Consider the following 23,527-nt stretch of genomic DNA (forward strand, 5'->3'; position numbering starts at 1 on the left):
GAACTGCAGGAAAGGAATATACGTAGAGATCAGAAAAGAAGTGGAGAAACGTAAACAGGACCCACCGTGTATTTTTCAGTACATGGGATTTGAATCTTCCAGTAAAGAACAATGTGCAGCCTTATTCAAACTGTTTTCAAATATTTGTGAAGTACGTTTACAAAGTGTCTGTATTAGTGGGTGTGGGAATTTGATAGACGTGAAAATAATACACCGATAGCTGAAATGAAAGAAAATACTCAGGTATAAATTTGGAGGATGAATACCCTTTTGAACTTACGGGATTACGAATAGATATCCGTACACTTTAATGCTTGAACTTGTACAAAGCGGGTCCTAAAAGTGGATCATTTATTCAACAACCATTCCTTCCCTTTCTTAAGCGCAATTAAGTTTCACCACAACAGTGGCCTAACCAACGGAAGATGCAAAACCTTCATATAAATAATAGTAACTTTATACTCTGAAGATAGGCAATATAACGTTGTAATTAAGTCAACCACATCACAGAATATGACACCACCAGAAGAAAATGGGTTTTTCACCAAAAGCATGTAATTGCTAATTGGTGTAATTTTATTAAATTACTGGCTTAGACCACAGGAGTCCTGACACTTCATTTTCATTCCATATTTTCCTTCCTGCCACAATACATTGTTATTTGTATTTTTTTACATTTAATATGGTAAGGACCTTCCATGTTCTCTTGGCTGAATTTGAGTAGATATTCATCAGACTAGAATATGACGTTATTCCCAATGAGGTACGTTATATTGATTTATATTGTTCTAAACTCTAAAAGGTAATAAAAATTCTCGTACTCACCCATCTACACAGTGAGCTGCGGTGAGAACCCACGAAGCGTCAATTAGAGCGCCATTGCAGACGAACTTGCCATCTACGATAATGGCAGCGTGCCAAGGAAACTGACCTCTATTGGCAACGCTTCCTCCAATTATTCGAACTCCTCCTTTAACAGTGAGAAATAATTCATGAGGATAAGAACTTATCACGTTTAGATTGAATTTCCTTGGCCCATGTTAATAGACCTGATTTCAATAAATGTTGGGGGGCGAGAGGGGAAGGGCAGCAAGTGAAAGAGAATATCTGTGGGACACTTTACGTTTAGTGAACACTCTGCTCTACTTTCTCAGCAGAGAAACTCGATCGCCTACAATGTTCAAATGATTCCGAAATGTTAGCTTTCAGTCGACTGTTGCTACATTGATTGAATGACATTATCACTCGTCACCAGATGACCTAATAAGCGCTGTTATATTCTTAAATCTACGTAAATTATTTTTGTTAATTACGGCTACTGTCGCTACCTTCCCACTCCTATCCTTTTCCCTTGCTTGCATCGCCGAAATCCTTCAGTGTGTAAGTTCCAAGTTAAAACATTAGGAAAAAGTAATCGTATGCAACATCACGGCTATTTACAGCGCAGTGTTGGGTATTCACTTCAAAAACCATAAAACACGGGTACAATTCCTCAATGATTGAACAGATTTATTTAAACACATACAGATGGAAGACATCTTGTGAACAACAACAACAACAAAACACTCAATCCAAAAAATTCTACACACACACACAACACAGTTGAAAACAATCGATATTATTAAAGTCTTAAGGTTATTAGTACACCTTCTCCCACCTAAGTTAACGGTGGTTAGTACAACGATAACTTACACAACACAATCAAATGTTCAGTTTTAGCGGCTTACGAACAGTCATGCCACATCTTGTTTCCACCAGTTCACTGGGAGTCTCTTCGGTGATGGTCACGTTAACCAATTCGCGTATTTCTGCAACTTCCACTCGAAGTCTTCTGCCGATGACTGCACTTTCACGCGGTTGGCCAAGTTCCAGTTCCAACGGGTAGATTCTCTGCACTGGTCTCAGAAGCAAGCCACTTGAAGTATTCACTCTGATCAATCTGGTTTCACCGTAAGGTCCCTTTAGGAGTTTAATAACTCTTGTCAAAGGCCACTCTACACGTTTTGTGTTGTCATATTCCACCAACACTATTTCACTAACTGAAACTGGTCTATGTTGCTGTTTATTGGCTAACAACATTAGCTGCCCAAGTATTCAGAATGAAATCTCCGTAGGAGAACTTCTCGTAGCTTTTGTAAAATCAAAACTTGGAACTCCTTTCTCTTCAAGTTCCTGTAGAAATTTACTGGGTGTTAGAGAAGTCAAATCACCACGATTCTGAGGCACGTAAATCAGGGAACGAACATTGATGACGGCACGAAATTGTCTGTATCTTCTCCTAGTGAAACGATGTTTGGCCTAGGACACGACCCAGTAGTCTCTTCAGTATTCCAATAAGCCGCTCCTAGCAACCACCCCACTAGGATTTAGTTGGAGGATTAAACATCCATTTAATTTTTCTGGCAGTGCTGTAAAGGTTACTATAGTTGCAGTCCAATTTCTTAAATGCAATATCAGTGACAGAAAACTTAGTACCATTGTCACTATAGGCAAGAAATGGCTGACCACTTCTACCTGGTAGTAATGAATCTCCTAAGACTCTGAGTGAAACTGTCGTTGAGAGGGAAGATGTAAGCTCCAAATGTACTGCTCGTTACACTCCACAATTATATGCAAACACATCCGTGCCTTTTCTTTACTGCCCTTCTCAGTCTGGACGTATAGCGGACCTGCTAAATCGATACCAGTAACTTCAAATACCTCACATATCCCATTTATCATCTCTTTGAATCCATGCTAAGACCGTAGTGGTGTCACTCCAAAATATTGTCTTAACACCAGGGACGTTGAAGTCATGAACAATGTTAGAGCACATCCTAGAACCTACTGTTGAAGCTAACAATTTCATCCTCAGGACTGTCGTTTCCTGGTTAGGCTTACTAACTGGAGAGACTCTTGCTTTAGCGAGGATGAGCTGGACATGAACCTGATCCTGATGATCAACACGTAAGCCACAGCTGCATACGAGAGTTGATTTGCGTCGCAGAAGGTACGAAGTGTCCAATCTTATTGCGTATCTGACCCCGGTATCCATCTTGGAATTTTGATTTCTTCTAAGTGTGGAAAATCCCTCATCAAGGTCAAGAATTGTGATTTGAGGTCCTTATTCACTTCCTGATCCCAACCTATACCTGTTTCCCATGTCTGCTGCAAGATAAGTTTTGCAAGCAAGGTGACACTGCAAGCTACCCAATAGGGTCAAAAATAATATACACAGATTCCACGCTTTTCTCCGGCTACTCCGGTTTTTCCATCTCATCTTTAATTCCAGAAACACTCTCCAATATCATTTTATTTTATCTGTCAGTCATTAATAATTGCCCCAGAGAAGTGGGACAGGCTTCGGCAGCCGGTACCATTCCTATCCTCGCCGCTATATGGGGGCTTCATTCATTCCATTCTTGAACCGGTCGAATGACTGGAAACAGGCTGTCGATTTTCATTTCATACCTATATATTTCTTGTGTTTTCCTTAACCTAACATGTGGTAAATCTAAATGATTCATATTTCTTTTGTCATACGAGTGTACATTTTTGCGAACGGTATTGAGTACACTATGATATATGAATAATGAGGGAAGACTCATAATTGTAAGTTCTTGAAACATTGGCTTTCATGCCTCCCTGGTGGGCTTATATTTAATATATCTTATTGCCTTCCTTTGCCACTTGGATAGAGCTTGAGCCCCTGTTGAATTACCCCATAAAAGAGTACCATATGACAGACGTAAATGAAAGAAGGCATAGTATACACACATCATCTGACTACTGTCCAGCTCTGTGGCTAAATGGTTAGAGTGCTGGCCTTCGGTCACAGAGGCCCCGGGTTCGATTCCCGGAAATTTTAACCATCATTCGTTAATTTCGCTGGCATGGGTACTGGGTGTATTTGTCCTTTTCATCATCATTTCATCCTTATCACGACGCGCTGGTCACCTACAGGTGTCAAATCAAAAGACCTTCACCTGGCGAGTCCAACATGTCCTCGGGTATTCCCGCCACTAAAAGCCATACCCATTTCATTTCATCTGACTACTACTAACCTGACCCTTGAAATCTTCGAAGTAAAAATATCACTCTAGCCAGTTTCATACATGTGTGTGTGTGTTTAGGTTAATTTACAATCCAGATACAATTCCAAAAATTGACAAAATTTTGATCATATTACCCAAACTTGAATGAATTAAATGGAAGTAGATAACTTCTGTGTTGTTACTATTTAAGAAAAGTTTATTCACATGCAACAAAGAGGACGATTTTTTTTTAGCATTTCTACCCTTTCCTCTCCAAAACTCATTAAGTCTCTATTGCTAGATTTGATAGCAATATCATCTGCATGGAGCACAGACCTGAAGGGTATATTATTTAAAATATCATTTATATACACGCTGAAGTTCCTATATATGGACCCCGAATCACCCTTGTTTTAAATTTGAGAGCCACAGGTTGTTAAGTTTCCACCAGTACAATTTGATGTCTGTCATTGAGGTAGGATATAATATACAGGTAATATACACACTGATTCAAAATATGATACCCATCAAAATGAAAGTTCACACCGAGAAAAGATCCTAACATAAATGCCCCTATCGCCGCTCGGTTGACAACTTCATGTACAAAATACACTGACTGACAGAGCAAATGCAACACCAAGAAGGAGTGGTCAGACCTTTATGCCAATTGCAGGGTAGACTGACGTCACTGAGGTATGCTCATGATGTGAAATGCGCCGCTGTGCTGCGCACGTAGCGAACGATAAATGGGACACGGCGTTGGCGAATGGCCCACTTCGTACCGTGATTTATCAGCCGACAGTCATTGTAGAACGTGTTGTCGTGTGCCACAGGACACGTGTATAGCTAAGAATGCCAGGCATTTCCAGCAGACAGACGACTTTACGAGGGGTATGGTGATCGGGCTGAGAAGGGCAGGTTGGTCGCTTCGTCAAATCACAGCCGATACCCATAGGGATGTGTCCACGGTGCAGCGCCTGTGGCGAAGATGGTTGACGCAGGGACATGTGGCACGTGCGAGGGGTCCAGGCGCAGCCCGAGTGACGTCAGCACGCGAGGATCGGCGCATCCGCCGCCAAGCTGGTGGCAGCCCCGCACGCCACGTCAACCACCATTCTTCAGCATGTGCAAGACACCCTGGCTGTTCCAATATCGACCAGAACAATTTCCCGACGATTGGTTGAAGGAGGCCTGCACTCCCGGCGTCCGCTCAGAAGACTACCATTGACTCCACAGCATAGACGTGCACGCCTGGCATGGTGTCGGGCTAGAGCGACTTGGATGAGGGAATGGCGGAACGTCGTGTTCTCCGATGAGTCACGCTTCTGTTCTGTCAGTGATAGTCACCGCAGACGAGTGTGGCGTCGGCGTGGAGAAAGGTCAAATCCGGCAGTAACTGTGGAGCGCCCTACCGCTAGACAACGCGACATCATGGTTTGGGGCGCTATTGCGTATGATTCCACATCACCTCTAGTGCGTATTGAAGGCACATTAAATGCCCACCGCTACGTGCAGCATGTGCTGCGGCCGGTGGCACTCCCGTACCTTCAGGGGCTGCCCAATGCTCTGTTTCAGCAGGATAATGCCCGCCCACACACTGCTCGCATCTCCCAACTGGCTCTACGAGGTGTACAGATGCTTCCGTGGCCAGCGTACTCTCCGGATCTCTTACCAATCGAACACGTGTGGGATCTCATTGGTCGCCGTTTGCAAACTCTGCCCCAGCCTCGTACGGACGACCAACTGTGGCAAATGGTTGACAGAGAATGAGAACCATTCCTCAGGACACCATCCGCACTCTTATTGACTCTGTACCTCGACGTGTTTCTGCGTGCATCGCCGCTCGCGGTGGTCCTACATCCTACTGTGTCGATGCCGTGCGCATTGTGTAACCTGCATATCGGTTTGAAATAAACATCAATTATTCGTCCGTGCCGTCTCTGTTTTTTTCCCAACTTTCATCCCTTTCGAACCACTCCTCCTTGGTGTTGCATTGTCACTGTCAGTCAGTGTACATGTTTTGCAGGATATGAAGAAATGTTATCCTAATACAGTATTTGGTTTATGGCCTGGTGAAACACAGAACTACTTCGTTAATGCTGAACATTTCTATTCAATAAGCCCTTAATAGTTCGGATGATGTTAATTTAAAAACGAGAAGTTCACATAGGAGTAATTACGTGCCTGCGTAAAATTTAATATTTCACATAAAATAAATAATCCCCTAAAACTTAATTAAACTGTGGTTTTTTAACTTGGCAGTTAATAAAAATAATGGCATGTTACCTCGTAAGTGGCTTGGTGCATGTCTGTTGACTCCCATGAGTCACTTGCTCGTCTGCGACTACGGGGCCCGATGTAGATCAAATCTAACGTTGAAGACGGCACAAACACCCAGTCGCCGAGCCAAAGGAATTCATAAACCAAGCTTAAAATTCCCAACACGGTCGGGAATAGAACCAGGGACCAATTAGACTAAAAGAGAGCGTGCGAACTGGTTAGTCATGGGGTCGGATGTATACAACGTGAGCCGATTACTGTTTGTGCGGTGTATGGGCGATTGGGTGGTTCAATAGCCGTCTAAGCCATATAGCTCCCCAGGGGTATCATGGTCTCAGCTTCAACTTCAACTTCAGTCAGCACTGATCTGCACTTTCATATTTTTTTAAATAACTGCAAAGAATTTTTAATTTATTGAACATGTAACTTGCTAAATTATCCCAGTCCCTAACTCCCCTTCCTATAAACAAATATATGCCTCTACTTGTCCTCTTGAATTCAAACTTCATATTCATATTTTGATCTTTCCTACTTTTAAAAACGCCACTAAAACTTATTCGTCTACTAATGTCACAGTGCGCTATCTCTCCACTGAAAGCTTGGAACATTCCACTTGTTAGTCGGGCAGCTCGTCCCCTTTCTCCCAAGTCTTCCCAACCCAAACTTTCCAACATTTTCGTAAGGCTACTCCTTTTTACAGAAATCACCCAGAACAAATCGAGCTGCTTTCCTTTGAATTTTTTTCAGTTTTCGAATCAAATAATCCTGGTGAGGGCCCCATATACTCTACTTCGGGTCTTACCAGAACTTATACGCCCTCTCATTTACACCCTTCCTTAGGGATGGCAACGATTTATCGGTTTTTATGAAATACCGATATTTTCCTTTCGATTTATCGATATATCGATATCGAAATATTGATTCGATTTATCGAATAATATATCGGTTTTTCCATAAATATATCGTTTTTTTTTTGAATTATTATTTTCATTAACAACATCCGCACTAGAGAACGCCGATAATTCTGCAAGAGATGGTGCTAGTGAAGGTGGAATTGCAACCTGGAAATATCCAATCTAATCAATACCTTGCTCTGAGCCTCTGGTAGGCCGGACTATAATTCGAATACATACGGTGGAATATGTAACACAGTTGCCTCCGCATGGCAGTTTACACAGCGCGAAATACGTTCTAGTTCCAGAGTCACCGCTAGACTTCGTGTTAGCCCTCCACCATTTAACAACACAGACTATATGGAAACTGTGAAGGAAAAAGGTAAGTTTAGGTGAGATAAGCTTTAAAATTCATTATAAAAGGCGTTGATTTGTGTATTCAGCTTGTGATGAGTATATGGTTTATATTTAAACGTAAAGTTATGAAAATAGAAGCCTCCGCGAGTCAGGTGGCAGCGCGCCAACTTCTCATCGCTGGGTTTCGTGGTTCAAAACCCGGTCACTCCATATGAGATTTGTGCTGGACCGGTTTTTCTCCGGGTACTCCGGTTTTCCCTGCCATCTTTCATTCCAGCAACACTCTCAAATATTATTTCATTTGTCAGTCATTAATCATTGCCCCAGAGGAATGCGACAGGCTTCGGCAGCCGGGAAATTTCCTATTCTCGCCGCTAGATGGGGCTTAATTCGTTCCATTGCTGACCCGGTCAAATGACTCTAAACAGGCTGTGGATTTACATTAAGAAAATGTTTTGTGCATATTGATAAATATGCAAGAGCCGAGAGAGTATTTATTGTAAACATTCTATTCACAAGATGTGTATTGCGCGTGATAAACAATAGTTTATTGCTGTGCACCATTCTGCAAAAGTAAACTTCAGAAAGGTAGTGGCATTTATTTCCACGAGCAAATGAGGAACTACGAGAAAAATGGGTCTTAATTATGTCATGTCGCGGTGACGAGAAAAATAGCATGTGGCAACCTTCCTCGAAGTCTGTAGTATGTAGTGAACATTTTGAAAGCACGTGTTTTAGCATTTCTACTAAAACTAGTCGCAATCAATGCCAACACTTTTTTCAAGGTATTTGCATGGCAAGACTAGGTTACGTACTAATACTAAAATGTTTTAATTCCTCCCCTGAAGGAGGAGGCGGGCCTCTTAGATGGTGACGCCGTCTGTGAGGCCGGGAGATTTGTTACGGCGAAGGAGATGCTCGGAGATGGTGAGGGGGTTGGCGGCCGTGGCCTATACTAGGAACCCTCCCAGCATTTGCCTTATTGCAGGAGAATGGAAAACCACGTAAAACCATTCTCAGGAAAACCGACAGTGGAGACCAGCCGTGAGGTCCAGCCCTGTCCAATCTCCCGAATACAGAGACGAAGAGCCACCCTTCCTCTGCTCGGTTGGCCGGTCGGAGTGCAGAGCTGTTGGACCACGGACCAGCCGTGGCCACTTGTGGGCCGAGACCCACTCTGCATTCATCGCCGAAGGCTCTGTGAATACTGCAGTGTTTTAAAATATACTATGAAGTATTTTCATTTTTATTACGATGTGTACTTTCCGGTTGCAATTATACTACCTGATTCGTATGAGCTCATCTTGAATTACTCGATGATACATTTATTTTTCTTCATTAAACGTCATAGAAATATCACTTTCCTACTCAAAACGCAATGTCTTATATTTGTAATGTGCTTTTATGTGCAAGTTATTATCGTAATGCCAATTGGAATCGTGCTGAGGAATGGAGGGAAAACCTCACATCCAGCGGCGATATTTGAACTGCTGCTACTTTGTCAATTTAGTACTTGAAGAGACCGTGCATGCTGAGGCCTTTACTTATCTCGTAGGCATCGATAACACCTAGGGACGTTCCGATATAATAAATATCGATATTTCATTCGATATCGACATGCCGATATTATCCTACTATCAAAACAAAACAGCGATATATCTCGATATAAAATTATTTCTTTTCCAAAATACAAGGATTTGAAATTATATTGAAGTTCTATAAATCGGGGATCTATTAACAATATGCAACTTGTTTGAAGCCATCAAGAAATATTTAATTTGTTTGTATCTATCTGTACATAATACCGAATGATTAAAAATTTTAATTTGTTTGTATATAATTCCGAATGTGATTGATTCCTTACTTTATAAGGTAAGGCGGCAGCTAAGAATTTAAGTCCGTTAAAATGTGCAGCATGCTTGAAGCCATCAACAATGTTTTGATTTGTTCGAATCTGCTTCTATGTATTACTAAATGATTGGAAAATTTCATTTGATTTTATGTCATTCTGAATCTGGTTTGCACGTAAATTTGAATGTTTCAACAAAACAGTTAACCAAGAGACGTAAGCGTGATAAGACCTCTGTAGTGTAGTGGTTAGTGTGGTTAGCTGCCACCCCCCGGAGGCCCGGGTTCGATTCCCGGCTCTGCCACGAAATTTCAAAAGTGGTACGAGGGCTGGAACGGGGTCCACTCAGCCTCGGGAGGTCAAATGAATAGATGTGGGTTCGATTCCCACTTCAGCCATCCTCGAAGTGGTTTTCCGTGGTTTCCCACTTCTCCTCCAGTCGAATGTCGGAATGGTACCGGTACCTAACTTAAGGCCACGGCCGCTTCCTTTCCTCTTCCTTGTTTATCCTATCAATGCAATGATAAAACCATAAATACTTGCACGGTAGATGCTGCATCATATTCTTAACTATTTTCAGCCATTTCTACTAATTTACGAGGTTTATAAGAACATCAAGCATTACTGACACTACTTCTTTCACTCTAAAAAAGCTATTTATTCAGGATCTATACCTCGACTGCTGTCTTGTGGCTGCGGGTGAATGAAAATTTGTGTTATGGAAGTATAACCCTAGCAACCGTGCAGGCTAGTGGTCATCTGAAATTAGCAGCCGTTGATGGATAATTTCCATGGATAATTAAACCGCGAATTCCAGTAGCAGAATAAACCAATATTGATATATATGCATTGAGATCTGGTGATGATATTGTAGTTACTCTTGGGTTACGATATATCGATATCGCTTGAATATACCGATATATTATGTGCAATAAATATCGATTATCGAAAATAAGTTTTCAATATATCGAAATATCGATATATCGGTATTTTTTTAAAAACTGCGATCCCTACCCTTCCTACAACCCTTAAATACCCTCGTAACCATGGACAAATATCCGTACCCTTTATTTACAGTCCCGTTTAAATAGTACAGATCTTTGCACATGGTTATGCGCTAGTCCATGATAAGTAGGATAAGGAATTTTATGCGTTAAAAATAAAAATAAAAATTCTTAAAAAATGAAAACCATTTTAAAATATTTTGTTTCATTAAGTTATTGGCACCACAATTCTCATTGATCACAGGGATCTATGAGGAGTTATAGCCCGTCGACCGTTTAGGCCTTGAGTGCTATTTCTTAAGTTGTAATTTCTGTGGCATAACGGGGTGGGTGGTTGTGGATTGTAGTAAGGGATCTGGCTGGCCAGGATATGGCCTGGGCCCCGGGGGGCGAAGAGGGGGGGGTGCCCTAGATATTAAGTTATTACACAATTCTAAGTAGGCATATGTACTAAAACACTCACTAGTTATATGGAGATGTTGAGACAGTGATGAGTTAAAATAGGTCCCTGAAGCAGTGGAACACGAATTCGATGAAGGCATGATGTGGAATGGGGTAATTGCCATTGCTTTCGTCACTGGATCCAAACATGCTGAAAATCCATAGCCTGTTTCCAGTCATTGGACTGGGTCAGAAATGGAATGAATGAAGTCTCCATCTAGCGGCGAGGATATGAATTTTGCAAGCTGCCGAAGCCTGTCGCACTCTCCTGGGGCAATGATTAATGGATGGCAGATGAAATGAAATGATATTGGAGAGTGCTGCTGGAATGAACTATGACAGGGAAAACCGGAGTACCAGGAGAAAGCCTCTCCCGCCTCCGCTTTGTTCACCACAAATCTAATATGTAGTGACCGGGATTTGAACCACGGAACCCAGCGGTGAGAGGCCGGCACGCTGCCACCTGAGCTATGGAGGCTCAAGGGTCAAAACGTGCTATTGAAACAAAATTGACCATATGAGTAACAACATTCTTTAAGCTAAAAGCGCAATTTGCCTCATTAGCTTCAATAATGTCACAACCTGGAATATGATTTGGACTTAGGCTGATATTACACTATCAAAAGAACTTGTCAAAGATCTTATTTTTAAATTTCACAGTCTAGTGGAGGAATATTTGACAAAATGTCCTTTTACAACAATTTTTTGATGAAGGGTATGAGCATCATGCTATCGTTTGCAAAATTTTGACTTGTTATGGTTAGTCCGCACGAACAATGTTAATGAAGACATTTCTCAACGTAGTTAATAAACGTTTGTTAAAAAACTTTTTCAAAAGTATGACCACACCTGAAAAGCTGTTTGTGAGATTACGATGCATAGGGTCAGGAAGAAGAATAGGCTCAAAATGTGGCAAAGAAAAACATTGGAAAGGCGTTTAGAATTAAGTTTGGAAAGAACACCAATGCCAGCATTTTGATTTCATGACGCAGTATTTTTTCAAAATTTTCTTGAGAATGCCTCTCACATGACTTTCAGTTCTTCTTGCCAGTAACTGGGCCTTGAAGTGCAAAAAAATTATATAGATTATCAGGCTATTGACAGGCTAATTTTTTGTAGGTTTAACACTAAGTTCCCTAGCAACTGGTGACTCAGACTTTTCACTTATATACCTATTTCTCTAAGGCTATTAAAACAACCAATCTCAGTTATTGTGCCTGAGGTGTTTGAAGCTTTTTACAATATCAAGAAATTGGTAAAGGTAGGTAAGGTAAGGGTTACACTGCCCGAAGGCAGGTCCGAACCTCCACAGAGGTGTTTACGTGCGGTAGGGTGGCCAGTTCCTTTCCGCTCCTCCATTCCCTTACCCCCCCCCCAACAGCGCGTGGCAACCCATCCAACTCCTGACCACGCCCAATGTTGCTTAACTTCGGAGATCTCACGGGATCCGGTGTTGGTAAAGGTAGGAAATGAAGCAAATCTTCATTTGACCTACGTAGCATAGTATTATTTTGGTGATATACAAGTGATTATGGAATATTAGGTTATTCACAGAAGTGGGAAGCTGGACATGAAACTATATTAGAACACAGATCAAAGAATATCACACAGAATTCAAAATGCGTGTACATTACAGTTTTCGCTTGTGATTCGATAGTCAATTTTTAGAAAAAAATAAGAAATCATCGCATTCCGCGCTGCGAATTTGCGAGCTATAATTGCGTCGTTGCGAATGTGCGAATCGAAATGTTAACGAAAACACGAAAGGTTAATGAAAAATTTGATTCACAAAAGTTAACAAAAACGATATTCTTCTTTATTAAACAAAACCAAACCCCTTGGCACTACAGCCATTGAAAGGCCTTGGCCTACCAAGCGACCGCTGCTCAGCCCGAAAGCCTGCAGATTACGAGGTGTCGTGTGGTCAGCACGACGAATCCTGTCGGCCATTATTCTTGGCTTTCTAGACCGGGGCCGCCATCTCACCGTCAGATAGCTCTTGAATTCTAATCACGTAGGCTTAGTGGACCTCGAACCAGCCCTCAGGTCCAGGTAAAATCCCTGACCTGGTCGGGAATCGAAACCGGGGTCTCCGGGTAAGAGGCAGGCACGCTACCCCTACACCACGGGGCCGGCATTCTTATTTATTAACAGTCAAAAATATTCATGATCATTGTTGGTTAACAGTGTTTATTAACAAAGTTAACGAAAACGTCTTGGTGTGGACGAATCTTTAATCCAAAATGGCGCACCGTAAGTTCAGTTGAAATGTTGCTGCAACAAAACTGTTTATTTCCGAGTATGAAAAGTTGTACGACAACAAGTCACCTGGAATATAATAATATGAATTTAATACAGCAAGGGCATTTAAACATAGCTGAGGCGATAAGTACTATACAGGAAGGATGCACAGTTTTGGAAGGGAAAAAGAAAAACAGTAGAATAGATTTCATAGCTAGCGTATGGCTGAAGAACAGAAATTGAATGTAATCTTTACATTATATAATATATTTCTTACAATTCATTTAATTTTTATTATTGTAAGCAACTTGTTTTATGATGATGAGCCACGTGGGATAACCTAAAATCATGCGGATTTTAAACTTGTAGTATGAAGAAGCAGACATGTGTAGAAATTGCAGTATGTTCTCCTGTCATAGTTTAATTTAAAACATATCGGTATATTTTATGAAGATCAACGAATGAATGAATGAATGAATGAATGAATGAATCAATCAATCAATCAATCAATCAATCAATCAATCAATCAATCAATCAATCAATCAATCAATCAATCAATCAATCAATCAATCAATCAATCAATCAATCAATCAATCGACACTGATCTGTATTATTTATTGCAGTCGCCCAGGTAGCAGGTTCCTTATCTGTTGTTTTCCCATCATTTTCTTAAATAATTGCAAAGAATTTTAAAATTTATTGAATATCTCCCATGGAAAATTATACCAATCACTAACTCCCCTTCCTATAAACGAATATTTTCCCCAGTTTGTTCTCTTGCATTCTAACTTTATCTTCTTATTGTGATCTTTGCTACTTTTAAAAACACCACCCAAACTTATTCATCTATTAATGTCATTCCACACCATCTTTCGACTGACAGCTCGGAACATACCACTTGGTCGAGCAGCTCGTCTCCTTTCTCCCAAGTCCCAGCCCAAACTTTGCAACATTTTTATAACGCTGCTCTTTTGTCGGAAATCACCCAGAACAAATCGAGCTGCATTTCTTTGTATTTTTTTCAATTCTCTAATCAGGTAATCCTGGTGGATTCCCATGCACTGGAACCATACTCTAGTTGGAGTCTTACCAGAGACTTACATGTCCTCTCCTTCACATCCTTACTGCACCCCTTAAATGCAACCCCTTAAAAGTTTTGTCATAAAAATATAGGTAAAAACTAACAGTACCAAAACACGCATACAATTATCGTTCATTAACTATGGAAAAGTATTTTATGTAGTATAATGGTGTACGTTATAATCTTTTGTAAAAGATAACTTGAGCAAAATATTTTACAAAATAACTTTGACACATTTCTTTGATAGAGTAAAACCAGCCTTAGATAGAAGCTACAATATATTGATTTGGCTTGCTCCAAGAGACAGATGAAATAGATATTATATACATAAAATACCAACAGGTTGTTTGATCAAGTAGATTCTCCGTAAAAGCTTATTATATGTTAATTACAATAATAAACAAGTCAATGGCTGAGAGCGAAAGGGTTAGAACTCAAAAAATACATTTCTGAGATATTTCATTTCATATACATTTCAATATATAGCTTATTTCGACCTCTAGTACCTCCGATCATGTTAAAGCAAGAATCGAATATATTCATGCCAGTAAGTACTTATAACGGATTTCACCTTTCTGACATTAGTCGCTTTCGCTTAATTCGAAAGGGTCATTTTGAGTTGTAACTCTTTTTACCGATTATAATAAATAATAATCTAAGAACTACCATTTGTCCATACACGTTTCTATAAACATTGTGTAACAAGTGAATTTTTGATATTTAATTATGTAAACTGCCAAAAATTCAAACACTTCTCCTGAAAAATCGTGGATTTTGAATTGTAACCCTTTCGTTCTCGGCCATCGGAGCGTACGTACCAAGGTGTAGATGTTCTTCCGGTTTATTCGCCGCATTTTCATACAAAGTGGGATATCTGGCGGGCTTATATTGTTGCCACTCTGCAATAACCTGCAAAGGTAGTAAGTCGGATATAATATACTAATTACTATACAGAAGAATTTTGGCAAAACTCTTATTTTCTTTTGCTTAACACATCCCAAATTACAATAGTTTGGGAAAAAGTCCACTTAATCAATACATATTTTAATTTGTGATTATATATACATCACATTGTGGAAATAGTCTCGACCATATTCAGGATCATCCTCAGCCACTTATAATTAAAACTGACATGAAATCAAATGGCGTATGGCTTTTAGGGCTGGGAGATCCCAGGACGGGTTGGGCTCGCCAGGTGCAGGTCATTTGGTTTGACTCCCGTAGGCGACCTGCACGTCGTGATGAGGATGAAATGATGATGAAGGCAACACGTACACCCAGCCCCCGTGCCAGGGAAATTAATCAAGGATGGTTAAAATTTCCGACACTGCCGGGAATCGAACCCGGGACTCCTGTGACCAAAGAAAACTGACATAATGTATCATAATTAAAACTGACATAATGCATCTTACTGTGTCCCTGAAACAATGATAAAACTCGTTCTTAAAGTTAAATAAATTAAATAAACCATTATGGTGGTATTGTGAAGAACATGAGTTAAAAATCTTAAAAAGTAAAATTGCAATCTAATGACGTCACTGTAATGGTTTATTAAGTGCACTATTTCATTATTAGTCTAAAAAAGGTGTTTTACATTGTTTTACAGAGCAAATGCTTGTTTGACGGTAGAGACTTTTTTTACAGCTTTAATATTTTTTGTTTCGCTTTTTCTTAATAATCTGTAGGTCTACTGCCTACAATCCCTTCCTTTTCTAGGTACAATTTTTTCGGACTTGTAGGCGGTGATCCAGAAGGGACTGATGGACAATGACAGTGAAAAGTAAATCGGATATGGCGCCGCAAATAAGCACCGGACTTCAGACGTAAATCGACGTTAATGCTTTTATCTGAATGAAAAGTGAACCTGGAACTGAATCACCAGTTCATCTCAGTCCAAATCTGAAATATCATCCTATTTATTCTGTCGATGTGTAATTCTATTTTTCGGCCTATAAAATAACTCTGAATGATAAACGTTACAACTTATCCATGGAAAACGTAGAAAAAGTGCTTCTCATCAATTGTGAGGTAAACTAAGGGAACCTCCCTCCCTTATCGTTCTCTCATTTTTGAAGATCGTGATCTCTGAAGGGACTATTTGTCAGCTGCCTCCATTTCCTGGTGTCCTTGACTAGACGTGCTGCACCAAGGATGTTCAACCCAGTTATACTCTTGGGAATGTTTGACCTTCGATTGGGATTTCGTCTACGAGCTCCCTTGTCTGGAATATTTTCAAGAATGATCAGTTTTCTTTGCTGTTATTCTCACGTCACATAGTGTGTCCAAAGAATTGTAAAACTTTTTGTTTTCATATTGATGATAACCTGATTCTGATGTTGAGCTGGTTTATAATGGAATCATTGGTGTGATATGCTGTTCAAAATATCCATAAAATTCTTCACAGGTACTTCACTTTAAAACAATCGATTTTCTACGTGAGAATGGTCGGCAAAGGGCAGTGAACGAAGTCTGTTTTGACTGTACGGACAGCGTACGACATACCGGACTGTGAGACTGTGTGAGCTGTGAATACGGGAATATTGATGAACAAAATTATGGTAAAGGAAACAAAGTATCCAGTTAGTGAATGGACATGTTCAAAGTGAGAAATATGTGCCTTTTGTTTTTAATACTGTGACGGTGTCCGCCATATTTGTGTTAAGACCTTCGTGAGGAGAAGACGGATCGGGTCAACTTTCGAACCACCGGTGTAACTACTCCGATATTGATTGGTGCGTGACGACCCAATCAAGAACGAGCCAGGCGCGCAAGACCAACCCTCTCTGCCACTACTCCGTTATCTCACTGGACCTCCCGACGGTGAGAGAAAGAACTAGAAGAAGAACCGTGATCATTCGGAATCGAGAGGACTCTAGAGACTTCCCCTTAGGTGAAGTACCTGGAAGTGCCGTCCTACCTATTTAAGGCTTGTCGGACGAGCGCAAGTGGTTCAGTTTGAGTTGAAGAGTCAGTGCAACGAGTGTAACTCTGTCCGTGATGTGAGAGTTCGTCATCTTCTGGATTTAATATAACCATGGCAATTATTTTATGAGATTTGTTTTCATTTACAAGGTGCTGTGAGTTAACGTGTGTATGTGTCTCCGGTGCATCCTGAGAGAGATCGGCCAGTGTAAGACATACAGGATTGTGGAACTGTGTGAACTGTGGACGAAGTGGCTCTGATAGCGTACAGCGAGTATAATTGCGAAACTGACTTAGAGTGGACGTGAATGTAGTTGAAGAGTAAAAAAAAAAAAAAAAAAAAAAAAAAAAACTGTGTGACTGAGTTAGTGAGAGCAGAGATCCAGCGCAAACTGATGTTATTATGTATATGTGTATCGTATAGTGTAATACGTGGTGCTGGCGTTTACAGGGTGCGCACCAAGTCCGTATACCCCGCATAGCCTTTGTTTGGAATTGTTGCAGCTTCCGACCACAAGTATCACCACGTGTCTCCAAATCATCATCTCATAATTCATTGACCCTCAATGGACGGTAAGACCTTATTATCAGATCCACTTTGATGTGATTCGTTATGGATGATTCCGGTACCTCCAACTCTGACACACGTTTCCGTATGGATTTGACTGGAGATTGCTTGATAGATTTTCCCACATCAGAACGAAGTATGCTGGATGATCTTCCACTTCTCGGTGCGTCGCAAACACTGCCAGTTAGAAAGGCTTCCTTTTACCTCGTTAACAACTTCTTCTTTGTCGGTGCCGCTTTCACAAACCGCACAACGAAATCGTCCCTTACATTTTAAATTGATTTGCCACTAATTTTACGCCCATGAAACCACACAGCGGTCTGCAAACGTTCCTCAACCGTATAATCACTTATATCAGCCATTCTTTCAATATTTTGGCACCAACATCTGTCAACATCGAAGTCGATAACAATGGGTATCTGACAATAGAAATGTGTATGTTCAGTCCTCAGCCCGAAGGCTGGTTGGATCCTCAACAGCTCCGCCATCAGCTGTCACAGATGGCCTTGGAATCACTGAAGAGGCGTACTAGGGAAATAAGGAGTGAGGGAGTTTCCCGTTGCTCTCCTCACCGGGCCAAAAGTTGCTATTACATATCGTCGCTTCACCGGTAAAACGTTGTATCCCACAATACTCTTCCTATCCATTGTTCTCCTTAAGACTGGTCACGCCTCCCAGCTACATATGGATACGCAGTCCATCAGAACAATGTCCGTTGTGTTCGTTTTCCTATGCGGACGAGTAAATGAAAATTAATCTTACATTAATTTTGCACTAGGAGTGCGTAAATACGTAATTCAAACGTACATTCCTACAGTACGGTACGGTAAGGTTCATTTCCCTTTACACGTGGGCATAGGAAAATGAACACAACAAAAATGTGTTCTGATGGACTGCATATCCATATGTGGCTGGGAGGCGTGACCAGTCTTAAGGAGAATAATTGATAGGAAGAACTTTGTGGAATACAACGTTTTACCGGCGAAGCGACGATATCAGTCTGCCAAGCCCACTTAAATGCATGCACCAACCGACCCTATGAACAACATTTTCACACCATTCATAGCAGGGATTGGCTGCATAAGGAATGGCATTACTAGCATCGCTCATACCTCAGTCACTTTCACATTGTGAAAGCCAACGATAAGACAGAGACAGATCGATGAAAGTAACAAAATTGTTCAGCCCATACCAGAACACATAGTGCGCTGTAAACACTAGGTCCTGCCAGCAAAGGCATGACAATAGAAATAAATACATAATGAATGGGGGTGTACGGACTTTTTGCGCAGTCTGTATGTGTAGTGTGTGAGCAATAAATTGTAATTAATACATCTTAGCCAGAGAATTTTAGAGCGTTGTGTTTTCATTTATCATCCCCACCACTTTACAGCATTAATTAAATAAATATGTTGACTTGTCATGCTGTATTAGTGTCATTCTTTAGCAACATTATTAATGCCTGGTTTACATTTTACAGGAACTAAATAACCTAATTTAGGCCCCTAAATACCAATTTTTAAGAGCCTTCTACTTCTCGCTCCATTGCTTTCCATCTGATCTTCTCCATTTCTAGAATCAGCATTGTTGTTATTCTTTCATACAATTGTGGGGTATTAGTAAGACATTGTAGGTAATCATTGTTTGCTTTCTAACAGCCCTGTGATAAAGAGATTTTGAACCCCCTACCCCACTTAAGTCGTTGGGGAGGACGAAAATGAGTAGGCTTGCCTTTTTAACCACCGATGTTACTACTCACATTTTGATTGGCGCACGACAAGCCAATCAAGAACTAGCCAGGCGCGCAAGATCAGCCATCTCTGCCACCACTCCTTTATCTTTCTTTTGATGTAGAATACTTCTATAGTTCCGGAATCGTACATGGGCCAATGAGTGGCACAGAGCATGAACGTTTCAAACTGGAAACAGTTTCTATACACACTTGTGACGGCAATGTTGAGTAGCTCATTGTAAAGAGGATGGACCGTTGTATTTGACAATAATGGTCAAGTGCACGAGCCCTGTTTAGCGTATTAGCGTTAAAGATTATTCCAAAACCATACGTAAATAAACTGCAGAGAATCATTCCTGATTATTATTCATATTCCTGATTATTGTCGGTTAAACACCCAAGTTCGAGCGGTTACCAGACGTAAACAGTAGTTAGCACTGAATATAAAATGGCTCTCAAATTTGAAGATGACTTTGAACATGAAATGTTATATTTGGAATATCTGGAACAGCACGGAAATGAGTGCAAAAGTATAAACATTACAACTTCCAAGTTGGTGCCTACCCATGAGTGGGTAAGGTCATGAACGAGCACAAGTCAATCATGAAATCATTCACTCACCAATTAATATACGCACTAAGTCACTCCTTAGTCATTCATTTGATTCAGTATGTTCGTAATTATAGGATAACTCTACAAAGATTGATGACACAAAGTAAGCACTAATATAGTTTAGGGAGGGCAAGATACATGTTTGTTCTGGACTATATAACTCTGTTAACATCTGGGACAAAATAAGTAAATAAAATTTAAAGAAAAAACTACAATTTAGAAACTGGATTGAAAGAGTTAATTTTAATTGTGATGTTTAATGTGATCATAGGGAAAAGAATGCATGTATCAAGACATATTCTGGATTACAATAAATGATTACTCCCTCCCCAGTAACAGGCGATCCAAAACTGGGGGATGGGAGTATTCTATTTCATAAGAGTTAAGCGTATTACTAAAACGTTTTCATTCTTTCCCTGAAGGGGACGGCGGGCCTCACAGACGGTAACTCCGTCTCTTATGCCACTGAGATGTTCGGAGAAGGTGAGAGGGTTAGCGGCCGTGGCCTATACGAGGAACCGTCCAGGCATTAGTCTTAGTGCAGGAGAATGGCAAACCACTGGACACCATTCTCAGAACCGTCGACGGTGCGGATCATCCCTTCTCCGACTCCCGCATGCAGAGGCGTTAAAACCACGGTAGGGTCGAAGCCACTCCACCTCTGCTCGGTCGGAGTGCAGAGCTGTCGTACAACGGACCTGCCGTGGCCACTTGCAACCGACGACCTGATTAAGGAGCGATCCGACTGAAGAACTAAGTGATAGAAAATTTGTTGAAAGATTTCGCTTATGTGGAGGAAAAAAGTTTCATTTCTTCTGAAAACGGTGCAAAATGACCTACAACTTCCAATGAAGAGAAGTCATCATGTATCTGATATAATTAGATTTGAATTTTTCTGGTATTTTATTTCACTTCTTTCTCCTTTATGGTGCCTTTGCTTTTATTTCTCTTTTCAATAATGGCTTTGTGTCTGATACAAATAACTGTTGCAATATAGATGTTAAAATCGGAAACATTTGAATTTTTCTCTTTTGTCCTTCCTTGTTGCTATTATGTACTTTCAACAATGAAAAAATGAATATTCTTCTAGACTAACAAAGGAAACACGTAATCACCACAGCGCTTTCATTATTTTCCGTTTGCGTGCAGAACTGTACGCTATTGTTTAATTCCACTATCAACCAACCGTGCTTAAATAACACCGATCAACAAAAAATGAATTTCGGCGAATATCTTGGTACCTAACACGCATTCCAGTACAACTGAAACATATTGATTCAAAATATGGAAATTATTTTTCTGTATCGCCCTCCGTTCTTGAGAAATACATCAACCATTTACATATCTTTAACATTGTATCAAGAAAAACAACTCCGTAGACATAAATTACTACATGGAATACTAATCAACATGGCTTTAGCTAAGATTAGTGCAATCGCACGTATTGAATTTTTTGTTTGTTACACAGGCACACACATAGCAAAAGAGATTTGTTGAATTTATGCAACTTCTAGACCCCATAATGTTCACTGTCACTGACAATGAAAAAGAAGCAAATGAAAAACTTCGGCTTTGTATGAAAAATAACGAAAATCAATGAAAATAATTCTCCATGAACACTGTTACATGAAAAATAAAATTGGGTCAACATCTTAAAAACTGGACGTGATAGAGGAAAGCTGTTTTGATTTGAAATCAGCGCGAATATCTGCACTGGAAATACTAAAACATCATGTCAAATATCAGTAGAATAATTGATTAATTATTGTGATCCACAATTCCTTGTAACCAGTCTTCAAATTTACAACATTTTTACGTGCAAACTGGTTAGCCAGATCTTAAACAGGATTGATGCACGTTCTGTTACGACGCACTGGTACAGACTGGTCTTACGGTAACGATGGGATAGGAAATGGGCAGCACTCGGTAGGAAGTGACGGTGGCCTCAAATGAGGTGTTTGGTGTGAACATGGGAAACCAAGGAAAAACACCTTCAGGACTGCCGCCAGTAAGGTTTGAACCCTCTATCCTCTGAATGCGACCCATACTACGTAGGCAGCTCGCTTGGTATGACCTAAGTATGACCCAATCGGGTGTTTCAATAGTGCGTCCATCTTTAGGTACTAAAATCACCGTGCCACGCAGCTAACAATTAGCGCAACTCTGAATCGTTGCTTGTTTTTTTTACAATGTCGTGATAACGAGACAGACATGAAATTAAACTGAACCTATATTCTACTTTTTCGTACGTCGTAATTCGAGGCAAGAATGAAGTGTGAAATATTTGAAGTGTACGGATATATCTAATTATAATTTTATTTATAGAGATCAACAAAAGCAATGAAAACAATTCTCCATGAACACTGTTACATGAAAAATAAAATTGAATCAACATCTTTTTCGTACGTCGTAATTCGAGGCAAGAATTAAGTGTGAAATATTTGAAGTGTACGGATATATCTAATTAACTGTCATACAACTAGCTGTCGTGGTTAAGTTCAGCAGAGGGAACAAATCTTCTCTCTGTCGCGATTATCCGGAAAACACTCCTTACAGGTGAAACAAGCTATATCAGAACTACTTCTTCTACCGCTCTTCCCACTCGTGTGGGGTCGCGGGTGCAAACTGTGTCGCACATGTACATTTGGCCGTGTTCTACGACCGGTTGCCCTTTCCGACGCCAACTTGATATGGAATGATGTAATCACTATTGCGTGTTTCTGTGGTGGTTGGTAGTGTAGTATGTTGTCTGAATATGAAGAGGAAAGTGTTGGAACAAACACAAAGCCCAGTCCCCGAGCCAGAAGAATTAATCGAACACGATTAAAATCCCTGACTCGTCTGGGAATCGAACCCAGGACCCTCTGAATCGAAGGTCTCAAAGCTGACCATTCAGCTAATGAGTCGGACAAGCTAAATCAGAACGAATCTAAATAATTATTGTCGTCCCCAGGCACTATCCCCAAAAGGTCGGAAACACCTTCCTTCCTGAGTTTTCAAATTTAACGCACGACAAGCCATGATATTTCATTCATAACTGCAACCGTACTCCCCTGGAATTCCCTTCCGGCTATAATGGAAGGCTTCACCAGAATAAGGATGAAACCAACATATTTTTGAAAAGTGATATTTCAGTGGATATTCTTTTTTGCTAGTGGTGTTACGTCGCACCAACACAGATAGGTCTTACGGCGACGATGGAATAGGAAAGGGCTAGGGGTTGGAAGGAAGCGCCCCTGGTCTTAATTTAGGTACAGCCCCAGCATTCGCCTGGTGTGAAAATGGGAAACCACGGAAATCCATCTTCAGGGCTGCCGACAGTGGAATTCGAACCCACTATCTCCTGGATGCAAGAAATAGGGTGTATAATCACGCATATTTGCTCTGGTGTCCCCTTATGTCTTACATTTTAAGTTCAAGCTGGTTTACTGCCAGCAGAGCTTTGTCCTGCGTGGTGTAACATAGATAAGATGGTGGACACTGCTTGTGTTGGTTCATCACCGGGTGCAATAGATCATTTAAATAAAGGCCACA

General features: G+C 40.6%; 1 protein-coding gene across 2 annotated transcripts in view; it reads right to left on the bottom strand.

Annotated features, from left to right (window-relative positions):
* LOC136874173 (brachyurin) overlaps positions 1 to 23,527 on the bottom strand; it is a 48,325-nt gene that overhangs the window by 18,776 nt on the left and 6,022 nt on the right. For both annotated transcript variants that reach the window (XM_067147756.2, XM_068227687.1), the window contains exons 2-3: positions 14,978 to 15,068; positions 826 to 970 (exon numbers count right to left, since the gene is read on the bottom strand). In XM_067147756.2, coding sequence (XP_067003857.2) covers positions 826 to 970; positions 14,978 to 15,068 — 236 coding nt within the window. The remainder of the gene's footprint in view (positions 1 to 825; positions 971 to 14,977; positions 15,069 to 23,527) is intronic.

The sequence above is a fragment of the Anabrus simplex genome, chromosome 5, assembly GCF_040414725.1.
Source record: "Anabrus simplex isolate iqAnaSimp1 chromosome 5, ASM4041472v1, whole genome shotgun sequence".
NCBI classification, from domain to species: Eukaryota; Metazoa; Arthropoda; class Insecta; order Orthoptera; family Tettigoniidae; genus Anabrus; species Anabrus simplex.